The 26,712-nt window shown below is 50.3% G+C and overlaps 1 protein-coding gene across 1 annotated transcript; it reads left to right on the top strand.

Moving 5' to 3' along the window:
- Window positions 1-372: 372 nt before the first annotated feature.
- Window positions 373-25,923, top strand: LOC144501158 (sepiapterin reductase-like). Its single transcript, XM_078224562.1, has 4 exons — window positions 373-452; window positions 1,967-2,382; window positions 10,991-11,281; window positions 24,269-25,923. The coding sequence occupies exons 2-4, from the start codon at window positions 2,016-2,018 to the stop codon at window positions 24,457-24,459; spliced, it is 849 nt and encodes a 282-aa protein (XP_078080688.1). The 5' UTR covers window positions 373-452; window positions 1,967-2,015; the 3' UTR covers window positions 24,460-25,923.
- Window positions 25,924-26,712: the final 789 nt, after the last annotated feature.

Raw genomic sequence — 26,712 nt, 5'->3', positions numbered from 1 at the left:
GCTGTGAAGCAGCAGTGCTAACCACTGTGCTACCGTGCCGCCCTCATCTTGGATCTTGTTTGTCTCTCTAGTGGATTCAATTGGACTTTGAATTTGGTTTTTGGAGCAAACAGCTGCTCCCGTTAACCCCACATCACTTTCTGAAGTGTGACGTCACCTCGGAGCGCTGCCGTCTGTCCATGTACTACCACCGCTTTACCCTGTCACCTCCCAAATGATAGGTAGGCCGGGATAGATAGGCAGGCGGGAATTTCCGGCTCACCCCAAGATCGGAAAATCCCACCCAAGGTCAACAGACCTTTGCAGGGTCCGCCCCTCCCCCCACCCGCCACGATTCCCGTGGTGGGCAGCATAGGAAAATTCTGCCCAATGACTCCCTTGTCGATCAATAAATCTAACTCAGCCTTGAATAAATTCAATGATCTAACCTCCACCGCCCTCTGGGAGAGAAAGTTCCACAGACTAAGATCCCTTTGAGGGGGAAAAAAATCTCCTCATCTCCATCTCAAATAGTAGACCCTTTATTCTTAAACAGCGTGCCCTGGTTCTAGTCTTGAGAGAGGTCGTGGAACTGGAATAAAAGCAGAAAATGCTGGATAAACTCAGCAGGTCAGGCAACGTCTGTGGGATGGACGCTTCAAGTCCCTTGGGCGACACGGTGGCACAGTGGTTGGCACTGCTGCGTCACAGCGCCAGGGACCTGGGTTCAATTCCCGACTCGGGTAACTGTTTGTGTGGAGTCTGCACATTCTCCCCGTGTCTGCGTGGGTTTCCTCCGGGTGCTCTAGTTTCCTCCCACAGTACAAAATACGTGCTGGTTAGGTGGATTGGCCATGCTAATTCTCCCTCAGTGTATCTGAAAAAACACGTGAATCATAGAATCCCACAGTGCAAAAGGGGGCCATTCAGCCCATCGAGTCTGCACCAACCACAATCCCACCCAGGCCCTATCCCCATAACCCTATGCATTTTACCCAGGCTAGTCCCCCTGACACTAAGGGGCAATTTAGCATGGCCAATCCACCTAACCCGCACATTTTTGGACTGTTGGAGGTGTTGGAGTAAACCCGAAATTAAAAGATACAAGATGGTTACCTGGCACAAAATGGACTCTGTGAAAAGACATTAAGATGTGCTGACTTAGGCACAGACATTGCACAACGAGTTAAATCCTGTTATTGTCCAAATTACTACAGGAAATAAACCAGACCTTGAGGCCCAGATGATCACCTTAGCTTGAGATAAAGCAGAACCAAAACAATGAGTTTGTTAACGAGATCAGTCGTTGATGGGGGGGGGGGGGGCATAAATGTATAACGATGTGATAACTGCTAATGTCTGTACTTGTCAACTCTTTGAAAATGTATAAAAGAAGCTCAACTGCCATTTGAAAGTTGCGAAGGTGACTGCGTGCACTGCGGAGAGCCCAGCGCTTCTCCCAAAGCTTTGTCCGATAAACTGCATGTTGAATCTGACTCCGAGTGGTGATTTTCCCACAACAGAGGAAACCCACGCAGACACGGGGAGAACGTGCAAACTCCACACAGACTGTGACCCAAGCCCAGGAATCGAACCTGGGGACCCTGGCGCTGTGAAGCAGCAGTGCTAACCACTGTGCCACCGCGTGCAGGTTAAGTTAATTGGCCATGCTCAATCACCCCTTGGTGTCCCAGGATGTGAAGGTTAGGTGGATTGGACATGCTAAATTGCCCCATATTGTCAGGGGGTCTAGCTAGGGTAAATACGTAGGGATAGGGTCTGGGTGGCATTGTTGTCAGTGCAGGTTCGATGGGCTGAATGGCCTCCTTCTGTACTGTAAGGATTCTAAGTACAGAACTTTTCTGATTTTATTTCAGATTTCCAGCATCCGCAGTATTTCGCTGCAATTTGGAAACACAATATGTTGCATTATTTCATTCCATTGGCTCCTCTCGCTGCTTCATGGGGGGGTGAGGCAGCAGAGCAGGTTGCCAGTGAAGCTAGTGTTTGCACACGCTCGGCTGCAGTCGGATCTGATGCAAGAGGAAGTTACTGGAGCAATGGATGCAGGGCTGGAAGCGGCGGAGCGGCTGCAGGGGCTGGGGAAGAGCCTGTGTATAATCACCGGAGCCTCCCGGGGACTGGGCAGGGCGCTGGCCATGGTGCTGGCCCCCCGGCTGCAGGCTGGCTCTCGCATGGTGCTGGTCGCCAGGTCCGGCCAGAGCCTGCTGGAGCTGGAGGGGCAGCTGCTGGGAGCCGCGGGGCCGGCCAGTGGGCTCAGGGTGAGCCGGGTGGAGGTGGACCTGGCCGGGGAGGAGGGGCTGCAGCGGGTCCTGGGAGAGGTGAGCCGCATTCAGGAGGTGGACGGAGCCCCGGACAGGTTACTGCTCATCAACAACGCGGGTAAGGATCAGCCAGAGGCAGCACACTCACTCCCAGCTCCTGCTTAAAAACATTTGCCTTCTTCAACGTGAGTTGAAACTGGGCCACTGGATGGAGACAAGTCCCAACTGCAGCCCTGCAGAAGTGTACTTTGACCAGCATATTGCACTTTCTGATTATATTTGTTTGTGACTGTGGTCTGTTTAGTTTAGGATTACCCACAAGATCAACTATCTTCTTTCTAACCTACTGAACTCTTTCTTTAGTTTTTAAAGTTTATTTATTAGTGTCACAAGTAGGCTTACATTAACACTGCGATGAAGTTACCGTGAAAATCCCCCAGTCACCACAAATTGTGTGAGTTATATAAAATGTTGGTTCAGCCACATTTGGAATATTGTGTCCAATTCTGGTCACCGCACTGTCAGAAGGACATGGAGGCTTTGGAGAGAGTGCAGAAAAGGTTTATCAGGATGTTGCCTGGTGTGGAGGGTATTAGCTATGAGGAGAGATTGAATAAACTGGGATTGTTCTCCCTGGAAAGACGGAGGCTGAGGGGGTGACCTGATAGAAGTTTAAAAAATAATGAGGGATATAGACAAGGTGAAGAGTTGGAAGCTTTTTCCCAGGGCGGAAATGACAATCGCAAGGGGGCACAAGTTCAAGATAAGGGGGGAAAGGTTCAGTGGAGATGTGCGAGGCACAGAGGGTGGCGGGGGCCTGGAATGCACTGCCAAGTGAGGTGGTTGAGGCAGACATGTTGGTGACATTTAAGATAGATAGATACATGAACAGAGGGGAATAGAGGGATACAAGCGGTTGGACTAGATAGGACAACATGATCGATTTGATGGGCCGAAGGGCCTGTTCCTGTGCTGTACTGTTCTTTGCTCTTTGTATTCCGGCGCCTATTCGGGTACACGGACAGAGAATTTAGCATGGTCAATGTGCCTAGCCAGCACGTCTTTCGGACTGTGGGAAGGAACTGGAGCGCCCGGACGAAACCCACCCAGACACAGGGAGAACCTGCAAACTCTGCACAGACAGTGACCCAAGCCGGGAATCGAACCCAGATCCCTGGTGCTGTGAGGCAGCAGTGCTAACCACTGTGCCACCGTGCTGCCCCATAATCTTTTGCAATCTTAAAAACCTCTTTTTAGGGCTCTCTTGGACACAGAGTCGTATAGTGCAGAAAGGGCCCTTTGGCCCATTGACACTGCTCCTACAATAGGTGGATTGGCCATGCTAAATTGCTCCTTTGTGTCACGGGAATTATCAGGGTAAATACGTGGTGTTACGGGGATAGGGCCTGGGTGGGATTGTTGTTGGTGCAGGCTCAATGGGCCGAAATGTCTCCTTATGCGCTGTAGGGATTCTATGAATAGCTATGAAGGGCCATGGATGTTGTCTATATGGACTTTAGCAAAGCGTTTGACAAAGTCCCTCATGGTAGGTTGGTGCACAAGGTTGGATCTCATGGGATAAAGGGGGAGGTGGCTAGATGGGTGGAGAACTGGCTTGGTCACAGAAGACAGAGGGTGGTAGTGGAAGGATCTTTTTCTGGCTGGAGGCCTGTGACTAGTGGTGTTCACAGTAAGAAGTTTAACAACACCAGGTTAAAGTCCAACAGGTTTATTTGGTAGCAAAAGCAAAATTTGGCTTTTGCTACCAAATAAACCTGTTGGACTTTAACCTGGTGTTGTGAAACTTCTTACTGTGTTTACCCCAGTCCAACGCCGGCATCTCCACATCATGACAAGTGGTGTTCCGCAGGGCTCTGTATTGGGACCTCTGCTGTTTGTGATTTATATAAACGATCTGGAAGAAGGTGTAACTGGGGTGATCAGTAAGTTTGTGGATGACACGAAAATGGCTGGACTTGCAGATAGTGAGGAACATTGTCAGAGGCTACAGAAGGATATAGATAGGATGGAAATTTGGGCAAAGGAATGGCAGATGGAGTTCAATCCAGATAAATGCGAAGTGATGCATTTTGGTAGAACTAACGTAGGGGGGAGCTATACGATAAATGGCAGAACCATAAAGGGTGTAGGTACGCAGAGGAACCTGGGTGTGCAAGTCCACAGATCCTTGAAGTTGAAGTCACAGGTGGAGAAGGTAGTGAATAAGGCACATGGCATGCTTGCCTTTATAGGACGGGGCATAGAGTATAAAAGTTGGGGTCTGATGTTGCAGTTCTATAGAACGTTGGTTTGGCCGCATTTGGAATACTGCGCCCAGTTCTGGTCGTCACACTACCAGAAGGACGTGGAGACTTTAGGGAGAGTGCAGAGGAGGTTTACCAGGATGTTGCCTGGTATGGAAGGGCTTAGTTATGAGGGGAGATTGGGTAAACTGGGGTTGTTCTCACTGGAAAGACGGAGGATGAGGGGTGACCTAATAGAGGTGTATAAAATTATGAAAGGCATAGATAGGGTGAACGGTGGGAAGCTTTTCCCCAGGTCGGTGGTGACGTTCATGAGGGGTCATAGGTTCAAGGTGAGGGGGGGGGAGGTTTAACGGATATCAAAAGGACGTATTTTACACAGAGGGTGGTGGGGGCCTGGAATGCGCTGCCAGGCAAGGTGGTGGATGCAGACACACTGGGAACGGTTCAAGACTTATCTAGATAGCCACATGAACGGAGTGGGAATGGAGGGGTACAAAAGAATGGTCTAGTTTGGACAAGGGAGCGGCGCAGGCTTGGAGGGCCGAAGGGCCTGTTCCTGTGCTGTATTGTTCTTTGTTCTTTGTTCTACCACTAAAGTTGCGCAATCCCTTTCCCATATGTTACAATATTTCAAGTGCTCATCCAAATACTTTTTAAAGCTGTAAGATTTCCGCCCTCCACTACCTATCCAGGCAGTGCATTCCAGATTCTCACCACCCCCTGTGTAAAAACCATCCCCCGCCCATCTCCACTAAACCTTCCCCCCCCTTACCTTGAACTTGTGCCCCCTTGGAATTGTCATTTCTGCCTGGAAAGAAGCTTCCAAATGTTCACCCTATCTATGCCTCTCTATAATTTTATAAACTTCTAACAGGTCGCCCCTCAGCCTCCGTTTTTCCAGGGAGAACAATCCCAGTTTAGTCAATCTCTCCTCATAGCTAATACCAGGCTAATACCAGGCAACATTCTGGTAAACCTTTTCTGTGCTCCCTCCAAAGCCTCCATGTCCGGGTCGGCATGGTGGCCCAGTGGTTAGCACTGCTGCTTCATAGCGCCAGGGACCCGGGTTCAATTCCCGGCTTGGGTCACTGTCTGTGTGGAGTTTGCACATTCTCCCCGTGTCTGTGTGGGTTTCCTCCGGGTGCTCCGGTTTCCTCCCACATTCTGAAAGACATGCTGGTTAGGGTGCATTGACAGGAACAGGCACCGGAGTGTGGCGACTAGGGGAATTTCACAGTAACTTCATTGCAGTGTTAATGTAAGCCTTACTTATGACTAATAAATAAACATTTAACTTTGGCTCTGAGTGAAAAAATGTTTCCTCAAATCCGCTCTGAATCTCCTGCCCCTTACCCTAAAACCATGCCCCTCAACATTGACCTCCCCTCAACCAAGGGGAATAGTTGCTCCCTACTCACTCTATCCATGCCCCTCATAATCTTATACACCTCAATCATGTCCCCCCTCAGCCTTCTTTGCTCTCGAGAAAACAATCTGCGCCTATCCAGTCTCTCCTTATAGCTCAAATGCTCCATCCCAGGCAACACCCTGGTGAACCTCCTCTGTACCCCCTCGCGAATCATAGAACCCTACAGTGCAGAAGGAGGTGATTCGGCCCATCGAGTCTGCACTGATCCAGCCCCTAGCCCCGTAGCCCCACGTATTTGCCCTGCTAGTCCTCCTGACACTAAGGGGCAATTTACCATGCCCAATCAACCGAACCCACACATCTTTGGACTGTGGGAGGAAACCAGAGCACCCGGAGGAAACCGAGACAGACACGGGGAGAATGTGCAAAGTCCACACAGACAGTGACCCAAGCTGGGAATCGAACCCGGGTCCCTGGTGCTGTGAGGCAGCAATGCTAACCACTGTGCCACCCCTCTAGTGCTATAGCATCCTTGGAAATATATCACCGTTTCTTCACTGTCCCTGGGTCAAATTCCTGGAACTCCCTCCTTAACAGCACAGTGGGTGTAACTACACCAGATGGACTGCGGTAGTTCAAGAAGCCAGCTCACCACCACCATCTTTAGGGCAATTAGGGATGGGCAATAAATGGTGGCCAGCGATGCCCACATCCCTGGAACAAATATGAAGCATTTAAATGAGATTGAAAAATCTTTATCTTCTCTTTATTTAAGATTGGATATAAATGGATTGGAAGCAGTTCAGGGAAGGTTCACTCGATTGATTCCTGGGTTGGAGTGTTATCTAATGAGGAAAGGTTGGACAGGTTGGGTCTGTATCCATTGGAGTTTAGAAAAGCGAGGGGCGACCTTATTGAAATGCATAACGTCTTGAGGGGACTTGACAGGGTGAATGCTGAGAGGATGTTTCCCTGTGGGAGAGACTGGAACCAGAAGACACTGTTTACAAGTTCTGCCCCAGTCCCTTTCCCGCTGTTAATTCATCCCATTTCTATCCCCTTTTCGATTCTGTAGAAGAGTCATATTGACTCGAAACATTTGCTGGAATTTTACCGCCTCGCCCGCCCGAGGCTCGTAAGATCCCACCCGAGCCCAATGGAGAATTCCGTTCTGCGAGCCTCGCCCGCCCTGATTCTGGGGCCAGTAACTCTGGTTCTCTCTCCACAGATGCTGCCAGACCTGCTGAGTTTTCCCAGCATTTTCTGCTTTTATGACACAATTTGAAAAACCAAGATCTCCCATTTAAGATGAAAATTAAGAGAATTTCTTTCTCTCAGAGGGTCATTAGTCTCCGCAGAGAGTAGCACGGGCTGGCTCATTGAATGTATTCAAGGCTGAGTTAGAGTTTTGATAGATATGGGACTCGGGGTTTATGGGGCGCAGACAGGAAAGTGGAGTTAAGGCCACAGTCAGATCAGCCATGATCGTATAGATAGACAGAACAGGCTCGATGGGCTGAACGGTGTATGCCTGATTCTGCTACAACCCTAGAATCCCTACAGTGCAGAACGAGGTCATTCGGTCCATCGAGTCTGCACCAACTCTCTGAACTCTCCCATTCAGGCCCCCCCTTCTGCCCTACCTCCATAACCCTGTACATTTATCATGGTTAATCCCCCTAACCTACACATCTTTGAACTGGGTAGATTCGCAGTCTGTTCAATCTTTCCCCCTCACCATTCTAACATATCTTTGTAAATCTTATTCTTATTCCTTCTCCAGTAAATATATATATTAGATATATATATAACATATCTCGGTTTGTATGGACCTATAGATGTAAGTATATATTGTATATAGAGGGGAACATACCTCACCTATATCCCTTTACTGAGACAGAACCCAGAATTGAGTACCGTGCTCTGTGTGCTCCAACCAATGTTCTGCACAAGTTTAACGTAACATCTCATTTTAAACTGTCTCTCTCTCAGCAAGTGCAGCAGAGACATCCTGTGTGACAGACTATGTAAGAGTTTTAACAACACCTGGTTAAAGTCCAACAGGTTTATTTGGTAGCAAATACCATTAGCTTTTGGAGCGCTGCCCCTTCGTCAGATGGAGTGGAAATCTGCTCTCAAACAGGGCACAGAGACACAAAATCAAGTTAGAGAATACTGATTAGAATGCAAATCTCTACAGCCGACCAGGTCTTAAAGATACAGACAATGGGAGTGGAGGGAGCATTAAGCACAGGTTAAAGAAACGTGTATTGTGTGGAACAGACAGGACAGCCAGTGAGATTCTGCAAGTCCAGGAGGCAAGCTGTGGGGGTTACTGATAGTGTGACATAAACCCAACATCCCAGTTTAGGCCGTCCTCATGTGTGCGGAACTTGGCTATCAGTCTCTGCTCAGCGACTCTGCGCTGTCGTGTGTCATGAAGGCCGCCTTGGGGAACGTGGAGAAGGCGGCCTTCACGACACACGACAGCGCAGAGTCGCTCAGCAGAAACTGATAGCCGAGTTCCGCACACATGAGGACGGCCTAAACCGGGATGTTGGATTTATGTCACATTATCAGTAACCCCCACAGCTTGACTCCTGGACTTGCAGAATCTCACTGGCTGTCCTGTCTGGAGACAATACACATCTCTTTAACCTGTGCTTAATGCTCCCTACACTCACATTGTCTGTATCTTTAAGACTTGGTTGGCTGTAGAGATTCACATTCTAATCAGTATTCTGTAACTTGATTTTGTGTCTCTGTGCCCTGTTTGAGAGCAGATTTCCACTCCATCTGACGAAGGAGCAGCGCTCCGAAAGCTAATGGCATTTGCTCCCAAATAAACCTGTTGGACTTTAACCTGGTGTTGTTAAAACTCTTACTGTATTTACCCCAGTCCAACGCCGGCATCTCCACATCATGACAGACTATGTGACAGACTGTGTGCAGACCCTGCAGAGACCACCTGTGTTTATGTTTGAAGGTTATTTATTAGTGTCACAAGTAGGCTTACATTAACACTGCAATTAAGTTACTGTGAAAATCCTCCAGTCACCACACTCCGGCCCCTGTTCGGGTACACTGAGGGAGAATTTAGCACAGCCAATGTACCTAACCAGCACGTCTCTTGGACTGTGGGAGGAAATCGGAGCACCCGGAGGAAACCCACGCAGACACGGGGAGAACGTGCAGAATCCACACAAACAGTGACCCAAGCCGGGAATTGAACCTGGGTCCCTGGAGCTGTGAGGCAGCAGTGCTAATCACTGACAGACCATGTGTGACAGAGATCATGTGTGTGACAGAGACCGTGTGTGTGACAGAGACCGCGTGTGTGACAGAGACCGCGTGTGTGACAGGGACCGCGTGTGAGACAGGAACCGCGTGTGAGACAGGGACCGTGTGTGTGACAGAGACCGTGTGTGAGACAGGGACCGTGTGTGTGACGGGGACCGTGTGTGAGACAGGAACCGCGTGTGAGACAGGGACCGTGTGTGAGACAGGGACCGTGTGTGTGACAGGGACCGTGTGTGTGACGGGGACCGTGTGTGTGACGGGGACCGTGTGTGTGACGGGGACCGTGTGTGAGACAGGGACCGTGTGTGTGACAGAGACCGTGTGTGTGACAGAGCCTGCCATGCCAGAGTCATGCTCCTGAGCTACACCCAGCAGTGCTGGACATGGACCAACACGGCACCAACCATCGCCTTGTGAGCTGGAAGGCTGCCACAGGTTAAAGATCACTTTGAAGATGTAAGTGAATATTTATATTAAGAAGTCTCGCAACAGCAGGTTAAAGTCTATCAGGTTTATTTGGTAGCACGAGCTTTCAGAGCGCTGCCTCTTCATTGCCACTCACCTGATGAAGGAGCGAGACTCCGAAAGCTTTTGCTACCAAATAAACCTGTTGGACTTTAACCTGGTGTTGCGAGACGTCTTACTGTGCCCACCCCAGTCCAACGCCAGCACCTCCACATCATGAATATTTATAGATGAAGGGAGTAGATTATGACTTTTCTTTATTCTAGAAATGAGTGATGGGCATTGAGTAGTGGGCATTTAAATGGTCATTGGATAAACATATGGATGATATTGGAATAGTGTAGGTTAGATGGGCTTTAGATTGGTTTCACAGGTCGGCGCAACATCGGGGGCCGAAGGGCCTGTACTGCGCTGTAATGTTCTATGTTCTATATTCTATGCCTTACCTTATAAGGACAAGTATGCCTCACAGTGCCAGGGACCTGGCTTCGATTCCTGGCTTGGGTCACTGTCTGTGCGGAGTCTGCACGTTCTTCCGGTGTCTGCGTGGGTTTCCTCCGGGTGCTCCGATTTCCTCCCGAAAGACGTGCTGGTTAAGTGGATTGGCCATGCTAAATTCTCCCTCAGTGTACCCGAACAGGCGCCGGAGTGTGGCGACTGGGGGATTTTCACAGTAACTTCATTACAGTGTTAATGTAAGCCTACTTGTGACGCTCATAAAAATAAATAAATAAATGTTTTTTTTAATTCATCCATGGTGCATGGGCGTCGCTGGCTGGGCCAGCATTTATTGCCCATCCCTAGTTGCCCTGAAGGTAGGTTGAGAGTCAACCCCATTGCTGTGACTCTGGAGTCACATGCAGGCCAGACCAGGTAAGGACAGCAGATTTCCTTCCCCAAAGGACATTAGTGAACTCGGGGTTTTTTTCCGACAATCGACAATGCTTTCATAGTCATCAGTGAATTCTTAATTCCAGATTTTTAAAAATTGAATGTAAGTTCCACCATGGCAGGATTTGAACCCGGGTCCCCAGTCCATTAGCTGGGACTTCTGGATTAAGAGTCTAGTGATAACGCCATTAGACCATCGCCTCCCCTTCTGTCCGTTGCCAGTTTTGCGAAGGTAAATTTACAGCCTGATAAATAGAGTAAATCACATGGGCTGAAATGCGTGCGCTGATGGATTGTGTGACTTGGTGTGTGTTAAAATAATGGGAGCAAAGCTTGCTGGAGTTTGAGGTTGCTGCGTAGAGGGCGCTGTCAGTCAGGACAGCATTAGAAAAGTCAAGTCCAGAATACAAATGTCACTTTCTTTCTCCCCTCAGGGTCTTTGGGAAATATTTCCAAGTTTGTCGTGGACTTTACCGAACCCGCAGAGGTCAACAATTACATGGCCCTGAACTTCACATCCCCGATGTGCCTCACTGCCTCCCTGCTGAAGGCTCTTCCCAAACGAGAGAACTTTCTCAGGACGGTGGTTAATATCAGCTCACTGTGCGCAATACAACCTTTCAAATCCTGGTCACTGTATTGTGTCGGAAAAGCTGCCCGCGACATGCTGTTCAGTGTCCTGGCGGCAGAGGAGCCAGATGTCAGGGTTCTCAACTACGCTCCAGGTAACGCAGCAAGGATTACTCCCGGGATTACTCCCGGGGAACACAGTGAGGATTACTCCCGGGGAACACAGTGAGGATTACTCCCGGGGAACACAGTGAGGATTACTCCCGGGGAACACAGTGAGGATTACTCCCGGGGAACACAGTGAGGATTACTCCCGGGGAACACAGTGAGGATTACTCCCGGGGAACACAGTGAGGATTACTCCCGGGGAGCACAGTGAGGATTACTCCCGGGGAACACAGTGAGGATTACTCCCGGGGAACACAGTGAGGATTACTCCCGGGGAACACAGTGAGGATTACTCCCGGGGAACACAGTGAGGATTACTCCCGGGGAACACAGTGAGGATTACTCCCGGGGAACACAGTGAGGATTACTCCCGGGGAACACAGTGAGGATCACTCTCAGGGTAACAGAGTGAGGATTACTCCCGGGGAACACAGTGAGGATTACTCCCGGGGAACCCAGTGAGGATTACTCCCGGGGAACACAGTGAGGATTACTCCCGGGGAACACAGTGAGGATTACTCCCGGGGAACACAGTGAGGATTACTCCCGGGGAACACAGTGAGGATTAGTCCCGGGGAACACAGTGAGAATTACTCCCGGGGAACACAGTGAGGATCACTCTCAGGGTAACAGAGTGAGGATTACTCCCGGGGAACACAGTGAGGATTACTCCCGGGGAACACAGTGGGGATCACTCTCAGGGTAACAGAGTGAGGATTACTCCCGGGGAACAAAGTGAGGAATACTCTCAGGGTAACAGAGTGAGGATTACTCCCGGGGAACACAGTGGGGATCACTCTCAGGGTAACAGAGTGAGGATTACTCCCGGGGAACACAGTGGGGATCAGTCTCAGGGTAACAGAGTGAGGATTACTCCCGGGGAACACAGTGAGGATCAGTCTCAGGGTAACAGAGTGAGGATTACTCCCGGGGAACACAGTGGGGATCACTCTCAGGGTAACAGAGTGAGGATTACTCCCGGGGAACACAGTGGGGATCAGTCTCAGGGTAACAGAGTGAGGATTACTCCCGGGGAACACAGTGAGGATCAGTCTCAGGGTAACAGAGTGAGGATTACTCCCGGGGAACACAGTGGGGATCAGTCTCAGGGTAACAGAGTGAGGATTACTCCAGGGGAACACAGTGAGGATCAGTCTCAGGGTAACAGAGTGAGGATTACTCCCGGGGAACACAGTGGGGATCAGTCTCAGGGTAACAGAGTGAGGATTACTCCCGAGGAACACAGTGAGGATTACTCCCGGGGAACACAGTGAGGATTACTCCCAGGGAACACAGTGAGCATCACTCTCAGGGTAACAGAGTGAGGATTACTCCCGGGGAACACAGTGGGGATCAGTCTCAGGGTAACAGAGTGAGGATTACTCCCGGGGAACACAGTGGGGATTACTCTCAGGGTAACAGAGTGAGGATTACTCCCGGGGAACACAGTGAGGATCACTCTCAGGGTAACAGAGTGAGGATTATTCCCGGGGAACACAGTGAGGATTACTCCCGGGGAACACAGTGGGGATCACTCTCAGGGTAACAGAGTGAGGATTACTCCCGGGGAACACAGTGAGGAATACTCTCAGGGTAACAGAGTGAGGATTACTCCCGGGGAACACAGTGGGGATCACTCTCAGGGTAACAGAGTGAGGATTACTCCCGGGGAACACAGTGGGGATCAGTCTCAGGGTAACAGAGTGAGGATTACTCCCGGGGAACACAGTGAGGATCAGTCTCAGGGTAACAGAGTGAGGATTACTCCCGGGGAACACAGTGGGGATCACTCTCAGGGTAACAGAGTGAGGATTACTCCCGGGGAACACAGTGGGGATCAGTCTCAGGGTAACAGAGTGAGGATTACTCCCGGGGAACACAGTGGGGATCAGTCTCAGGGTAACAGAGTGAGGATTACTCCCGGGGAACACAGTGAGGATCAGTCTCAGGGTAACAGAGTGAGGATTACTCCCGGGGAACACAGTGGGGATCAGTCTCAGGGTAACAGAGTGAGGATTACTCCAGGGGAACACAGTGAGGATCAGTCTCAGGGCAACAGAGTGAGGATTACTCCCGGGGAACACAGTGGGGATCAGTCTCAGGGTAACAGAGTGAGGATTACTCCCGAGGAACACAGTGAGGATTACTCCCGGGGAACACAGTGAGGATTACTCCCGGGGAACACAGTGAGGATCACTCTCAGGGTAACAGAGTGAGGATTACTCCCGGGGAACACAGTGGGGATCAGTCTCAGGGTAACAGAGTGAGGATTACTCCCGGGGAACACAGTGGGGATTACTCTCAGGGTAACAGAGTGAGGATTACTCCCGGGGAACACAGTGAGGATTACTCCCGGGGAACACAGTGAGGATCACTCTCAGGGTAACAGAGTGAGTATTACTCCTGGGGAACACAGTGGGGATTACTCTCAGGGTAACAGAGTGAGGATTACTCCCGGGGAACACAGTGGGGATCAGTCTCAGGGTAACAGAGTGAGGATTACTCTCAGGGTAACAGAGTGAGGATTACTCCCGGGGAACACAGTGAGGAATACTCTCAGGGTAACAGAGTGAGGATTACTCCCGGGGAACACAGTGGGGATCACTCTCAGGGTAACAGAGTGAGGATTACTCTCAGGGTAACAGAGTGAGGATTACTCTCAGGGTAACAGAGTGAGGATTACTCCCGGGGAACACAGTGGGGATCACTCTCAGGGTAACAGAGTGAGGATTACTCCCGGGGAACACAGTGGGGATCACTCTCAGGGTAACAGAGTGAGGATTACTCCCGGGGAACACAGTGGGGATCAGTCTCAGGGTAACAGAGTGAGGATTACTCCCGGGGAACACAGTGGGGATCACTCTCAGGGTAACAGAGTGAGGATTACTCCCGGGGAACACAGTGGGGATCACTCTCAGGGTAACAGAGTGAGGATTACTCCCGGGGAACACAGTGGGGATCACTCTCAGGGTAACAGAGTGAGGATTACTCCCGGGGAACACAGTGGGGATCAGTCTCAGGGTAACAGAGTGAGGATTACTCCCGGGGAACACAGTGAGGATCAGTCTCAGGGTAACAGAGTGAGGATTACTCCCGGGGAACACAGTGAGGATCAGTCTCAGGGTAACAGAGTGAGGATTACTCCCGGGGAACACAGTGGGGATCACTCTCAGGGTAACAGAGTGAGGATTACTCCCGGGGAACACAGTGAGGAATACTCTCAGGGTAACAGAGTGAGGATTACTCCCGGGGAACACAGTGAGGAATACTCTCAGGGTAACAGAGTGAGGATTACTCCCGGGGAACACAGTGAGGATCACTCTCAGGGTAACAGAGTGAGGATTACTCCCGGGGAACACAGTGAGGAATACTCTCAGGGTAACAGAGTGAGGATTACTCCCGGGGAACACAGTGAGGAATACTCTCAGGGTAACAGAGTGAGGATTACTCCCGGGGAACACAGTGAGGAATACTCTCAGGGTAACAGAGTGAGGATTACTCCCGGGGAACACAGTGGGGATCAGTCTCAGGGTAACAGAGTGAGGATTACTCCCGGGGAACACAGTGAGGAATACTCTCAGGGTAACAGAGTGAGGATTACTCCCGGGGAACACAGTGGGGATCAGTCTCAGGGTAACAGAGTGAGGATTACTCCCGGGGAACACAGTGGGGATCAGTCTCAGGGTAACAGAGTGAGGATTACTCCCGGGGAACCCAGTGGGGATCACTCTCAGGGTAACAGAGTGAGGATTACTCCCGAGGAACACAGTGGGGATCAGTCTCAGGGTAACAGAGTGAGGATTACTCCCGCGGAACACAGTGGGGATCAGTCTCAGGGTAACAGAGTGAGGATTACTCCCGGGGAACACAGTGGGGATCACTCTCAGGGTAACAGAGTGAGGATTACTCCCGGGGAACACAGTGGGGATCAGTCTCAGGGTAACAGAGTGAGGATTACTCTCAGGGTAACAGAGTGAGGATTACTCCCGGGGAACAGAGTGGGGATCACTCTCAGGGTAACAGAGTGAGGATTACTCCCGGGGAACACAGTGGGGATCAGTCTGAGGGTAACAGAGTGAGGATTACTCCCGGGGAACACAGTGGGGATCACTCTCAGGGTAACAGAGTGAGGATTACTCCCGGGGAACACAGTGGGGATCACTCTCAGGGTAACAGAGTGAGGATTACTCCCGCGGAACACAGTGGGGATCACTCTCAGGGTAACAGAGTGAGGATTACTCCCGGGGAACACAGTGGGGATCAGTCTCAGGGTAACAGAGTGAGGATTACTCCCGGGGAACACAGTGGGGATCACTCTCAGGGTAACAGAGTGAGGATTACTCCCGGGGAACACAGTGGGGATCAGTCTCAGGGTAACAGAGTGAGGATTACTCTCAGGGTAACAGAGTGAGGATTACTCCCGGGGAACACAGTGGGGATCACTCTCAGGGTAACAGAGTGAGGATTACTCCCGGGGAACACAGTGGGGATCAATCTCAGGGTAACAGAGTGAGGATTACTCTCAGGGTAACAGAGTGAGGATTACTCCCGGGGAACACAGTGGGGATCAGTCTCAGGGTAACAGAGTGAGGATTACTCCCGGGGAACACAGTGGGGATCACTCTCAGGGTAACAGAGTGAGGATTACTCCCGGGGAACACAGTGAGGAATACTCTCAGGGTAACAGAGTGAGGATAACTCCCGGGGAACACAGTGGGGATCAGTCTCAGGGTAACAGAGTGAGGATTACTCCCGGGGAACACAGTGGGGATCAGTCTCAGGGTAACAGAGTGAGGATTACTCCCGGGGAACACAGTGGGGATCACTCTCAGGGTAACAGAGTGAGGATTACTCAAGGGGAACACAGTGGGGATCAGTCTCAGGGTAACAGAGTGAGGATTACTCTCAGGGTAACAGAGTGAGGATTACTCCCGGGGAACACAGTGGGGATCACTCTCAGGGTAACAGAGTGAGGATTACTCCCGGGGAACACAGTGGGGATCAGTCTCAGGGTAACAGAGTGAGGATTACTCCCGGGGAACACAGTGGGGATCAGTCTCAGGGTAACAGAGTGAGGATTACTCCCGGGGAACACAGTGGGGATCAGTCTCAGGGTAACAGAGTGAGGATTACACTGGGGGTAACAGAGTGAGGATTACTCTGCGGATAACAGAGTGAGGATTACACTGGGGGTAACAGAGTGAGGATTACTCTGCGGATAACAGAGTGAGGATTACACGGGGGGTAACAGAATGAGGATTACTTTCAGGGTAACAGAGTGAGGATTACTCTCAGGGTAACAGAGTGAGGATTACTCTCGGGATAACAGAGTGAGGATTACTCTCGGGTAACAGAGTGAGGATTACTCTCGGGGTAACAGAGTGTGGATTGTTCTGGGGTGACAGAGTGAGGATTACTCGGGGGGGGGTAACAGAGTGACGACTACTCTCGGGGTAACAGTGAGGATTACTGTCAGGGTAACAGAGTGAGGATTACTCTCAGGGTAACACAGTGAGGATTACTCTCAGGGTAACAGAGTGAGGATTACTCTCAGGGTAACAGAGTGAGGATTACTCTCAGGGTAACAGAGTGAGGATTACTCTCAGGGTAACAGAGTGAGGATTACACTGGGGGTAACAGAGTGAGGATTACTCTCAGGGTAACAGAGTGAGGATTACTCTCAGGGTAACAGAGTGAGGATTACTCTCAGGGTAACAGAGTGAGGATTACACTGGGGGTAACAGAGTGAGGATTACTCTCGGGATAACAGAGTGAGGATTACTCTCGGGTAACAGAGTGAGGATTACTCTCGGGGTAACAGAGTGTGGATTGTTCTGGGGTGACAGAGTGAGGATTACTCGGGGGGGGGTAACAGAGTGACGACTACTCTCGGGGTAACAGTGAGGATTACTGTCAGGGTAACAGAGTGAGGATTACTCTCAGGGTAACAGAGTGAGGATTACTCTCAGGGTAACAGAGTGAGGATTACTCTCAGGGTAACAGAGTGAGGATTACTCTCAGGGTAACACAGTGAGGATTACTCTCAGGGTAACAGAGTGAGGATTACTCTCACGGTAACACAGTGAGGATTACTCTCAGGGTAACAGAGTGAGGATTACTCTCAGGGTAACACAGTGAGGATTACTCTCAGGGTAACAGAGTGAGGATTACTCCCGGGGAACACAGTGGGGATCACTCTCAGGGTAACAGAGTGAGGATTACTCCCGGGGAACACAGTGGGGATCACTCTCAGGGTAACAGAGTGAGGATTACTCCCGGGGAACACAGTGGGGATCAGTCTCAGGGTAACAGAGTGAGGATTACTCCCGGGGAACACAGTGGGGATCACTCTCAGGGTAACAGAGTGAGGATTACTCCCGGGGAACACAGTGGGGATCACTCTCAGGGTAACAGAGTGAGGATTACTCCCGGGGAACACAGTGGGGATCACTCTCAGGGTAACAGAGTGAGGATTACTCCCGGGGAACACAGTGGGGATCAGTCTCAGGGTAACAGAGTGAGGATTACTCCCGGGGAACACAGTGAGGATCAGTCTCAGGGTAACAGAGTGAGGATTACTCCCGGGGAACACAGTGAGGATCAGTCTCAGGGTAACAGAGTGAGGATTACTCCCGGGGAACACAGTGGGGATCACTCTCAGGGTAACAGAGTGAGGATTACTCCCGGGGAACACAGTGAGGAATACTCTCAGGGTAACAGAGTGAGGATTACTCCCGGGGAACACAGTGAGGAATACTCTCAGGGTAACAGAGTGAGGATTACTCCCGGGGAACACAGTGAGGATCACTCTCAGGGTAACAGAGTGAGGATTACTCCCGGGGAACACAGTGAGGAATACTCTCAGGGTAACAGAGTGAGGATTACTCCCGGGGAACACAGTGAGGAATACTCTCAGGGTAACAGAGTGAGGATTACTCCCGGGGAACACAGTGAGGAATACTCTCAGGGTAACAGAGTGAGGATTACTCCCGGGGAACACAGTGGGGATCAGTCTCAGGGTAACAGAGTGAGGATTACTCCCGGGGAACACAGTGAGGAATACTCTCAGGGTAACAGAGTGAGGATTACTCCCGGGGAACACAGTGGGGATCAGTCTCAGGGTAACAGAGTGAGGATTACTCCCGGGGAACACAGTGGGGATCAGTCTCAGGGTAACAGAGTGAGGATTACTCCCGGGGAACACAGTGGGGATCACTCTCAGGGTAACAGAGTGAGGATTACTCCCGAGGAACACAGTGGGGATCAGTCTCAGGGTAACAGAGTGAGGATTACTCCCGCGGAACACAGTGGGGATCAGTCTCAGGGTAACAGAGTGAGGATTACTCCCGGGGAACACAGTGGGGATCACTCTCAGGGTAACAGAGTGAGGATTACTCCCGGGGAACACAGTGGGGATCAGTCTCAGGGTAACAGAGTGAGGATTACTCTCAGGGTAACAGAGTGAGGATTACTCCCGGGGAACAGAGTGGGGATCACTCTCAGGGTAACAGAGTGAGGATTACTCCCGGGGAACACAGTGGGGATCAGTCTGAGGGTAACAGAGTGAGGATTACTCCCGGGGAACACAGTGGGGATCACTCTCAGGGTAACAGAGTGAGGATTACTCCCGGGGAACACAGTGGGGATCACTCTCAGGGTAACAGAGTGAGGATTACTCCCGGGGAACACAGTGGGGATCACTCTCAGGGTAACAGAGTGAGGATTACTCCCGGGGAACACAGTGGGGATCAGTCTCAGGGTAACAGAGTGAGGATTACTCCCGGGGAACACAGTGGGGATCACTCTCAGGGTAACAGAGTGAGGATTACTCCCGGGGAACACAGTGGGGATCAGTCTCAGGGTAACAGAGTGAGGATTACTCTCAGGGTAACAGAGTGAGGATTACTCCCGGGGAACACAGTGGGGATCACTCTCAGGGTAACAGAGTGAGGATTACTCCCGGGGAACACAGTGGGGATCAATCTCAGGGTAACAGAGTGAGATTACTCTCAGGGTAACAGAGTGAGGATTACTCCCGGGGAACACAGTGGGGATCAGTCTCAGGGTAACAGAGTGAGGATTACTCCCGGGGAACACAGTGGGGATCACTCTCAGGGTAACAGAGTGAGGATTACTCCCGGGGAACACAGTGAGGAATACTCTCAGGGTAACAGAGTGAGGATAACTCCCGGGGAACACAGTGGGGATCAGTCTCAGGGTAACAGAGTGAGGATTACTCCCGGGGAACACAGTGGGGATCAGTCTCAGGGTAACAGAGTGAGGATTACTCCCGGGGAACACAGTGGGGATCACTCTCAGGGTAACAGAGTGAGGATTACTCAAGGGGAACACAGTGGGGATCAGTCTCAGGGTAACAGAGTGAGGATTACTCTCAGGGTAACAGAGTGAGGATTACTCCCGGGGAACACAGTGGGGATCACTCTCAGGGTAACAGAGTGAGGATTACTCCCGGGGAACACAGTGGGGATCAGTCTCAGGGTAACAGAGTGAGGATTACTCCCGGGGAACACAGTGGGGATCAGTCTCAGGGTAACAGAGTGAGGATTACTCCCGGGGAACACAGTGGGGATCAGTCTCAGGGTAACAGAGTGAGGATTACACTGGGGGTAACAGAGTGAGGATTACTCTGCGGATAACAGAGTGAGGATTACACTGGGGGTAACAGAGTGAGGATTACTCTGCGGATAACAGAGTGAGGATTACACGGGGGGTAACAGAATGAGGATTACTTTCAGGGTAACAGAGTGAGGATTACTCTCAGGGTAACAGAGTGAGGATTACTCTCGGGATAACAGAGTGAGGATTACTCTCGGGTAACAGAGTGAGGATTACTCTCGGGGTAACAGAGTGTGGATTGTTCTGGGGTGACAGAGTGAGGATTACTCGGGGGGGGGTAACAGAGTGACGACTACTCTCGGGGTAACAGTGAGGATTACTGTCAGGGTAACAGAGTGAGGATTACTCTCAGGGTAACACAGTGAGGATTACTCTCAGGGTAACAGAGTGAGGATTACTCTCAGGGTAACAGAGTGAGGATTACTCTCAGGGTAACAGAGTGAGGATTACTCTCAGGGTAACAGAGTGAGGATTACACTGGGGGTAACAGAGTGAGGATTACTCTCAGGGTAACAGAGTGAGGATTACTCTCAGGGTAACAGAGTGAGGATTACTCTCAGGGTAACAGAGTGAGGATTACACTGGGGGTAACAGAGTGAGGATTACTCTCGGGATAACAGAGTGAGGATTACTCTCGGGTAACAGAGTGAGGATTACTCTCGGGGTAACAGAGTGTGGATTGTTCTGGGGTGACAGAGTGAGGATTACTCGGGGGGGGGTAACAGAGTGACGACTACTCTCGGGGTAACAGTGAGGATTACTGTCAGGGTAACAGAGTGAGGATTACTCTCAGGGTAACAGAGTGAGGATTACTCTCAGGGTAACAGAGTGAGGATTACTCTCAGGGTAACAGAGTGAGGATTACTCTCAGGGTAACACAGTGAGGATTACTCTCAGGGTAACAGAGTGAGGATTACTCTCACGGTAACACAGTGAGGATTACTCTCAGGGTAACAGAGTGAGGATTACTCTCAGGGTAACACAGTGAGGATTACTCTCAGGGTAACAGAGTGAGGATTACTCTCAGGGTAACACAGTGAGGATTACTCTCGGGGTAACAGTGAGGATTACTCTCACGGTAACACAGTGAGGATTACTCTCAGGGTAATAGAACATAGAACAGTACAGCACAGAACAGGCCCTTCAGCCCACGATGTTGTGCCGAGCTTTATCTGAAACCAAGATCAAGCTATCCCACTCCCTATCATCCTGGTGTGCTCCATGTGCCTATCCAATAACCGCTTAAATGTTCCTAAAGTGTCTGACTCCACTATCACTGCAGGCAGTCCATTCCACACCCCAACCACTCTCTGCGTAAAGAACCTACCTCTGATATCCTTCCTGTATCTCCCACCACGAACCCTATAGTTAGAGTGAGGATTTCTCTCACGGTAACAGAGTGAGGATTTCTCTGGGGGTAATAGAATGAGAATTATTCTCAGGGTAACAGAGTGAGGATTATTCTGGGGGTAACAGAGTGAGTATTACTCTCGGGGTAACAGAGTGAGGATTACTCTCAGGGTAACAGAGTGAGGATTACTCTCAGGGTAACAGAGTGAGGATTACTCTCGGGGTAACAGAGTGAGGATTTCTCTCAGGGTAACAGAGTGAGGATTACTCTCAGGGTAACAGAGTGAGGATTACTCTGGGGGTAACAGAGTGAGGATTACTCTGGGGGTAACAGAGTGAGGATTACTCTGGGGGTAACAGAGTGAGGATTACTCTCAGGGTAACAGAGTGAGGATTACTCTGGGGGTAACAGAGTGAGGATTACTCTCAGGGTAACAGAGTGAGGATTACTCTCACGGTAACAGAGTGAGGATTTCTCTGGGGGTAATAGAATGAGAATTATTCTCAGGGTAACAGAGTGAGGATTATTCTGGGGGTAACAGAGTGAGGATTACTCTCGGGGTAACAGAGTGAGGATTACTCTCAGGGTAACAGAGTGAGGATTACTCTCAGGGTAACAGAGTGAGGATTACTCTGGGGGTAACAGAGTGAGGATTACTCTGGGGGTAACAGAGTGAGGATTACTCTCAGGGTAACACAGTGAGGATTACTCTCACGGTAACAGAGTGAGGATTTCTCTGGGGGTAATAGAATGAGAATTATTCTCAGGGTAACAGAGTGAGGATTATTCTGGGGGTAACAGAGTGAGGATTACTCTCGGGGTAACAGAGTGAGGATTACTCTCAGGGTAACAGAGTGAGGATTACTCTCAGGGTAACAGAGTGAGGATTACTCTGGGGGTAACAGAGTGAGGATTACTCTGGGGGTAACAGAGTGAGGATTACTCTCAGGGTAACACAGTGAGGATTACTCTCACGGTAACAGAGTAAGGATTTCTCTGGGGGTAATAGAATGAGAATTATTCTCAGGGTAACAGAGTGAGGATTATTCTGGGGGTAACAGAGTGAGGATTACTCTCGGGGTAACAGAGTGAGGATTACTCTCAGGGTAACAGAGTGAGGATTACTCTGGGGGTAACAGAGTGAGGATTACTCTGGGGGTAACAGAGTGAGTATTACTCTGGGGGTAACAGAGTGAGGATTACTCTCAGGGTAACAGAGTGAGTATTACTCTGGGGGTAACAGAGTGAGGATTACTCTCAGGGTAACAGAGTGAGGATTACTCTGGGGGTAACAGAGTGAGGATTACTCTCAGGGTAACAGAGTGAGGATTACTCTCGGGGTAACAGAGTGAGGATTACTCTCAGGGTAACAGAGTGAGAATTACTCTCGGGGTAACAGAGTGAGGATTACTCTCAGGGTAACAGAGTGAGGATTACTCTCAGGGTAACAGAGTGAGGATTACTCTGGGGGTAACAGAGTGAGGATTACTCTGGGGGTAACAGAGTGAGGATTACTCTCAGGGTAACAGAGTGAGGATTACTCTGGGGGTAACAGAGTGAGGATTACTCTCAGGGTAACAGAGTGAGGATTACTCTCGGGGTAACAGAGTGAGGATTACTCTCAGGGTAACAGAGTGAGGATTACTCTCGGGGTAACAGAGTGAGGATTACTCTCAGGGTAACAGAGTGAGGATTACTCTCAGGGTAACAGAGTGAGGATTACTCTCACGGTAACACAGTGAGGATTACTCTCAGGGTAACAGAGTGAGGATTACTCTCGGGGTAACAGAGTGAGGATTACTCTCAGGGTAACAGAGTGAGGATTACTCTCGGGGTAACAGAGTGAGGATTACTCTCGGGGTAACAGAGTGAGGATTACTCTCGGGGTAACAGAGTGAGGATTACTCTCAGGGTAACAGAGTGAGGATTACTCTCGGGGTAACAGAGTGAGGATTACTCTCAGGGTAACAGAGTGAGGATTACTCTCGGGGTAACAGAGTGAGGATTACTCTCGGGGTAACAGAGTGAGGATTACTCTCGGGGTAACAGAGTGAGGATTACTCTCAGGGTAACAGAGTGAGGATTACTCTGGGGGTAACAGAGTGAGGATTACTCTCGGGGTAACAGAGTGAGGATTACTCTCAGGGTAACAGAGTGAGGATTACTCTCAGGGTAACAGAGTGAGGATTAGTCTGGGAGTAACTCTGTTATGGCATATGATGTTGCAGCTGTATAGAACGCTGGTTAGGCCACATTTGGAATACTGTGTCCAGTTCTGGTCGCCACACTACCAGAAGGATGTGGAGGCTTTGGAGAGAGTACAGAAAAGGTTTACCAGGATGTTGCCTGGTATGGAGGGTCTTAGCTATGAGGAGAGATTGGGTAAACTGGGGTTGTTCTCCCTGGAAAGACGGAGGATGAGGGGCGACCTAATAGAGGTGTATAAAATTATGAAGGGCATAGATAGGGTGAACAGTGGGAAGCTTTTTCCCAGGACGGAGGTGACGAACACAAGGGGTCACGGGTTCAAGGTGAGGGGGGCAAGGTTCAACACAGATGTCAGGGGGACGTATTTTACACAGAGGGTGGTGGGGGCCTGGAATGCACTGCCAAGCAAGGTGATTGAGGCGGACACGCTGGGATCGTTTAAGACTTATCTAGATAGCCACATGAACAGACTGGGAATAGAGGGATACAAACAAATGGTCTAGTTGGGCACATGAGCGGCGCAGGCTTGGAGGGCCGAAGGGCCTGTTCCTGTGCTGTATTGTTCTTTGTTCTTACTACTCTGGGGGTAATGCAATGAGTATTAATCATCCACTGATAGAGATTGATTGACTAAAGTTTGAGTTGTGTTTCCTATGTGTAAAGTACCTTGGGATATCCGGAGATGGTAAAAATCTCTCTAAAATGCATGATTATTATTCATGGGAAGGGTGTTCCTATTGAGCTAAGACCCAGGTTCACTCTTGCCTTCCCTCTGCAGGGCCGGTGGACACTGAGATGCAGCAGCAAGCTCGGTGTGAGACAGCAGACCCGGAGTTGCGTCAGGCCTTTGCCAACCTGCACCAGGAATGCAAGCTTGTGGATAGCAATGTATCTGCCACAAAGCTGGTGAACATGCTCGTTCTCAACGAGTTCCAGTCCGGCGCGCACATCGATTACTATGACCAATAAACCTGGGAGATATTGCTGCTGGCATGACCCAGTGATGTGGGATACAGAGGACTTTGGACCAGGAATAGGCCATTCTGCCCCTTTACCATCCTGCATCATTGGATCAGATGATGGTTGTTCCAGTCTGACCTTGACTGCCCCCCATGACCCCCCTTGTCTCTCTGAAATCTATCCCGCTCCGCCTCCAATGCATTCAGTGGCCCAGCCTCCACGGCTTTCTGTTGGAAGAGAATTCCAAACTTCTGTGAGAGAATAAAATTCTCCCCAGCGCTGTCTTGTTCTCACTCTGTGCCCAGTGGTTCTTGTGTCTCCCACAAGGGGAAGCAGCCTCCTTGTATCTCCTGTGGTGAGTGTGGTTAATGCGAGTGAGGCCAGTGTTTGTCTTTCTCTCCAAACAAGGACTCCGAAGGATCATGACCTCATTGTTGATCCGTGCTGGGTAAATTCCACTCTCTGTTCACTCTCTCAGAACATTCACAATCGACCGGCTTTCTCAACAACACACCTCCCTTATCGTCTGGAGATTTTAGCAAAACGGCCCTATCTATTTGTGAAGAAGGAGCTTCAGACTCACTTGGTGTCTGTGTGTCTGTCCACAAATGTCTGCCTGTCTCTGCCTCTTGTACTTACCGTCACCCTATATTGCTAATGTGTCTCTCTCTGTCTCTGCCTGCCTCTCTCAGTGTGTGTCACCTTTCTTTCTCTTGTCGTATGTCTGTTTTTCTCACTCACTGTTCCTGTAACCCCTTTATTCCTCTATTTCATAGGATCAGAGAGTGCAGAAGAGGCCCTTCGGCCCCTAGAGTCCACACCAGCATGTGAGAAACACCTGACCTCCCACCAAATCCCATCTGTCAGCACTTGACCCATAGCCCTGAATGTTACAATGTTCATCCAGGTCCTTTATTAAGGGTGTGAGGTATCGCACCTCCACCACCCTCCCAGGCAGCGCATTCCAGACCGTCACCACCCTCTGGGTAGAAAGGTTTTTCCCACATCCCCCCATCTCTCACCATGGGCACAGTCTTACCAGCCATTCACGCCACGCTCCAACTGCAGCGGGAATTTGGAGCCCAGCCAAATCTCCGGTCACTGCAGCAGGGTGGGAAAATCCTGCCGGCGTGAACGGTGATGAGAGTCCGGACCTTGTCTTTCTATTCTTAGGCATCCTTTCCAACTAGATCTCTTGTTTTTCACTCACTGTGTGTGTGAGTGTGTCTGTGAGTGTGTCTGTGAGTGTGTCTGTGAGTGTGTCTGTGAGTGTGTCTGTGAGTGTGTCTGTGAGTGTGTGCCTGTGAGTGTGTCTGTGAGTGTGTGTGTGAGTGTGTGTGTGTGAGTGTGTCTGTGAGTGTGTCTGTGAGTGTGTCTGTGAGTGTGTCTGTGAGTGTGTCTGTGAGTGTGTGAGTGTGTCTGTGAGTGTGTCTGTGAGTGTGTCTGTGAGTGTGTCTGTGAGTGTGTCTGTGAGTGTGTGTGTGAGTGTGTCTGTGTGTGTGAGTGTGTCTGTGTGTGTGAGTGTGTCTGTGAGTGTGTGTGTCTGTGAGTGTGAGTGTGTGTGTGTGTGTGTCTGTGAGTGTGAGTGTGTGTGTGTCTGTGAGTGTGTGTGTCTGTGAGTGTGAGTGTGTGTGTGAGTGTGTCTGTGTGTGTGTGAGTGTGTCTGTGAGTGTGTCTGTGAGTGTGTCTGTGAGTGTGTGTGTGTGAGTGTGTCTGTGAGTGTGTGAGTGTGTCTGTGAGTGTGTCTGTGAGTGTGTGTGTGTGAGTGTGTCTGTGTGTGTGAGTGTGTCTGTGTGTGTGTGTGTGTCTGTGAGTGTGTGTGTCTGTGAGTGTGAGTGTGTGTGTGTGTGTCTGTGAGTGTGTGTGTGTGTCTGTGAGTGTGTGTGTCTGTGAGTGTGAGTGTGTGTGTGAGTGTGTCTGTGTGTGTGTCTGAGTGTGTCTGTGAGTGTGTGTGTGTGTGTGTCTGAGTGTGTCTGTGAGTGTGTGTGTGAGTGTGAGTGTATGTGTGTCTGTGAGTGTGTGTGTGAGTGTGTCTGTGTGTGTGTCTGAGTGTGTCTGTGAGTGTGTGTGTGTCTGTGTGTGTGTGTGTCTGTGTGTGTGTGTGTCTGTGTGTGTGTGTGTCTGAGTGTGTGAGTGTGTCTGTGAGTGTGTCTGTGAGTGTGTCTGTGAGTGTGTCTGTGAGTGTGTGTGTGTGAGTGTGTGTCTGTGAATGTGTCTGTGTGTGTGTCTGTGAATGAGTCTGTGAGTGTGTCTGTGTGAGTG

The sequence above is a fragment of the Mustelus asterias genome, chromosome 1 (assembly GCF_964213995.1).
Source record: "Mustelus asterias chromosome 1, sMusAst1.hap1.1, whole genome shotgun sequence".
Lineage (NCBI taxonomy): Eukaryota > Metazoa > Chordata > Chondrichthyes > Carcharhiniformes > Triakidae > Mustelus > Mustelus asterias.
This window is presented reverse-complemented; position numbering and strand designations above follow the sequence as displayed.

What these genes read in the sequence shown, in the direction of transcription:
- LOC144501158 (XM_078224562.1), top strand. Translation starts at nt 2,016, where the DNA reads ATGCAAGAGGAAGTTACTGGAGCAATGGATGCAGGGCTGGAAGCGGCG. An exon ending in ACTGCTCATCAACAACGCGG is followed by an intron (nt 2,383 to 10,990) that starts GTAAGGATCAGC and finishes TTCTCCCCTCAG; the next exon opens with GGTCTTTGGGAAATATTTCC. An exon ending in GGTTCTCAACTACGCTCCAG is followed by an intron (nt 11,282 to 24,268) that starts GTAACGCAGCAA and finishes TTCCCTCTGCAG; the next exon opens with GGCCGGTGGACACTGAGATG.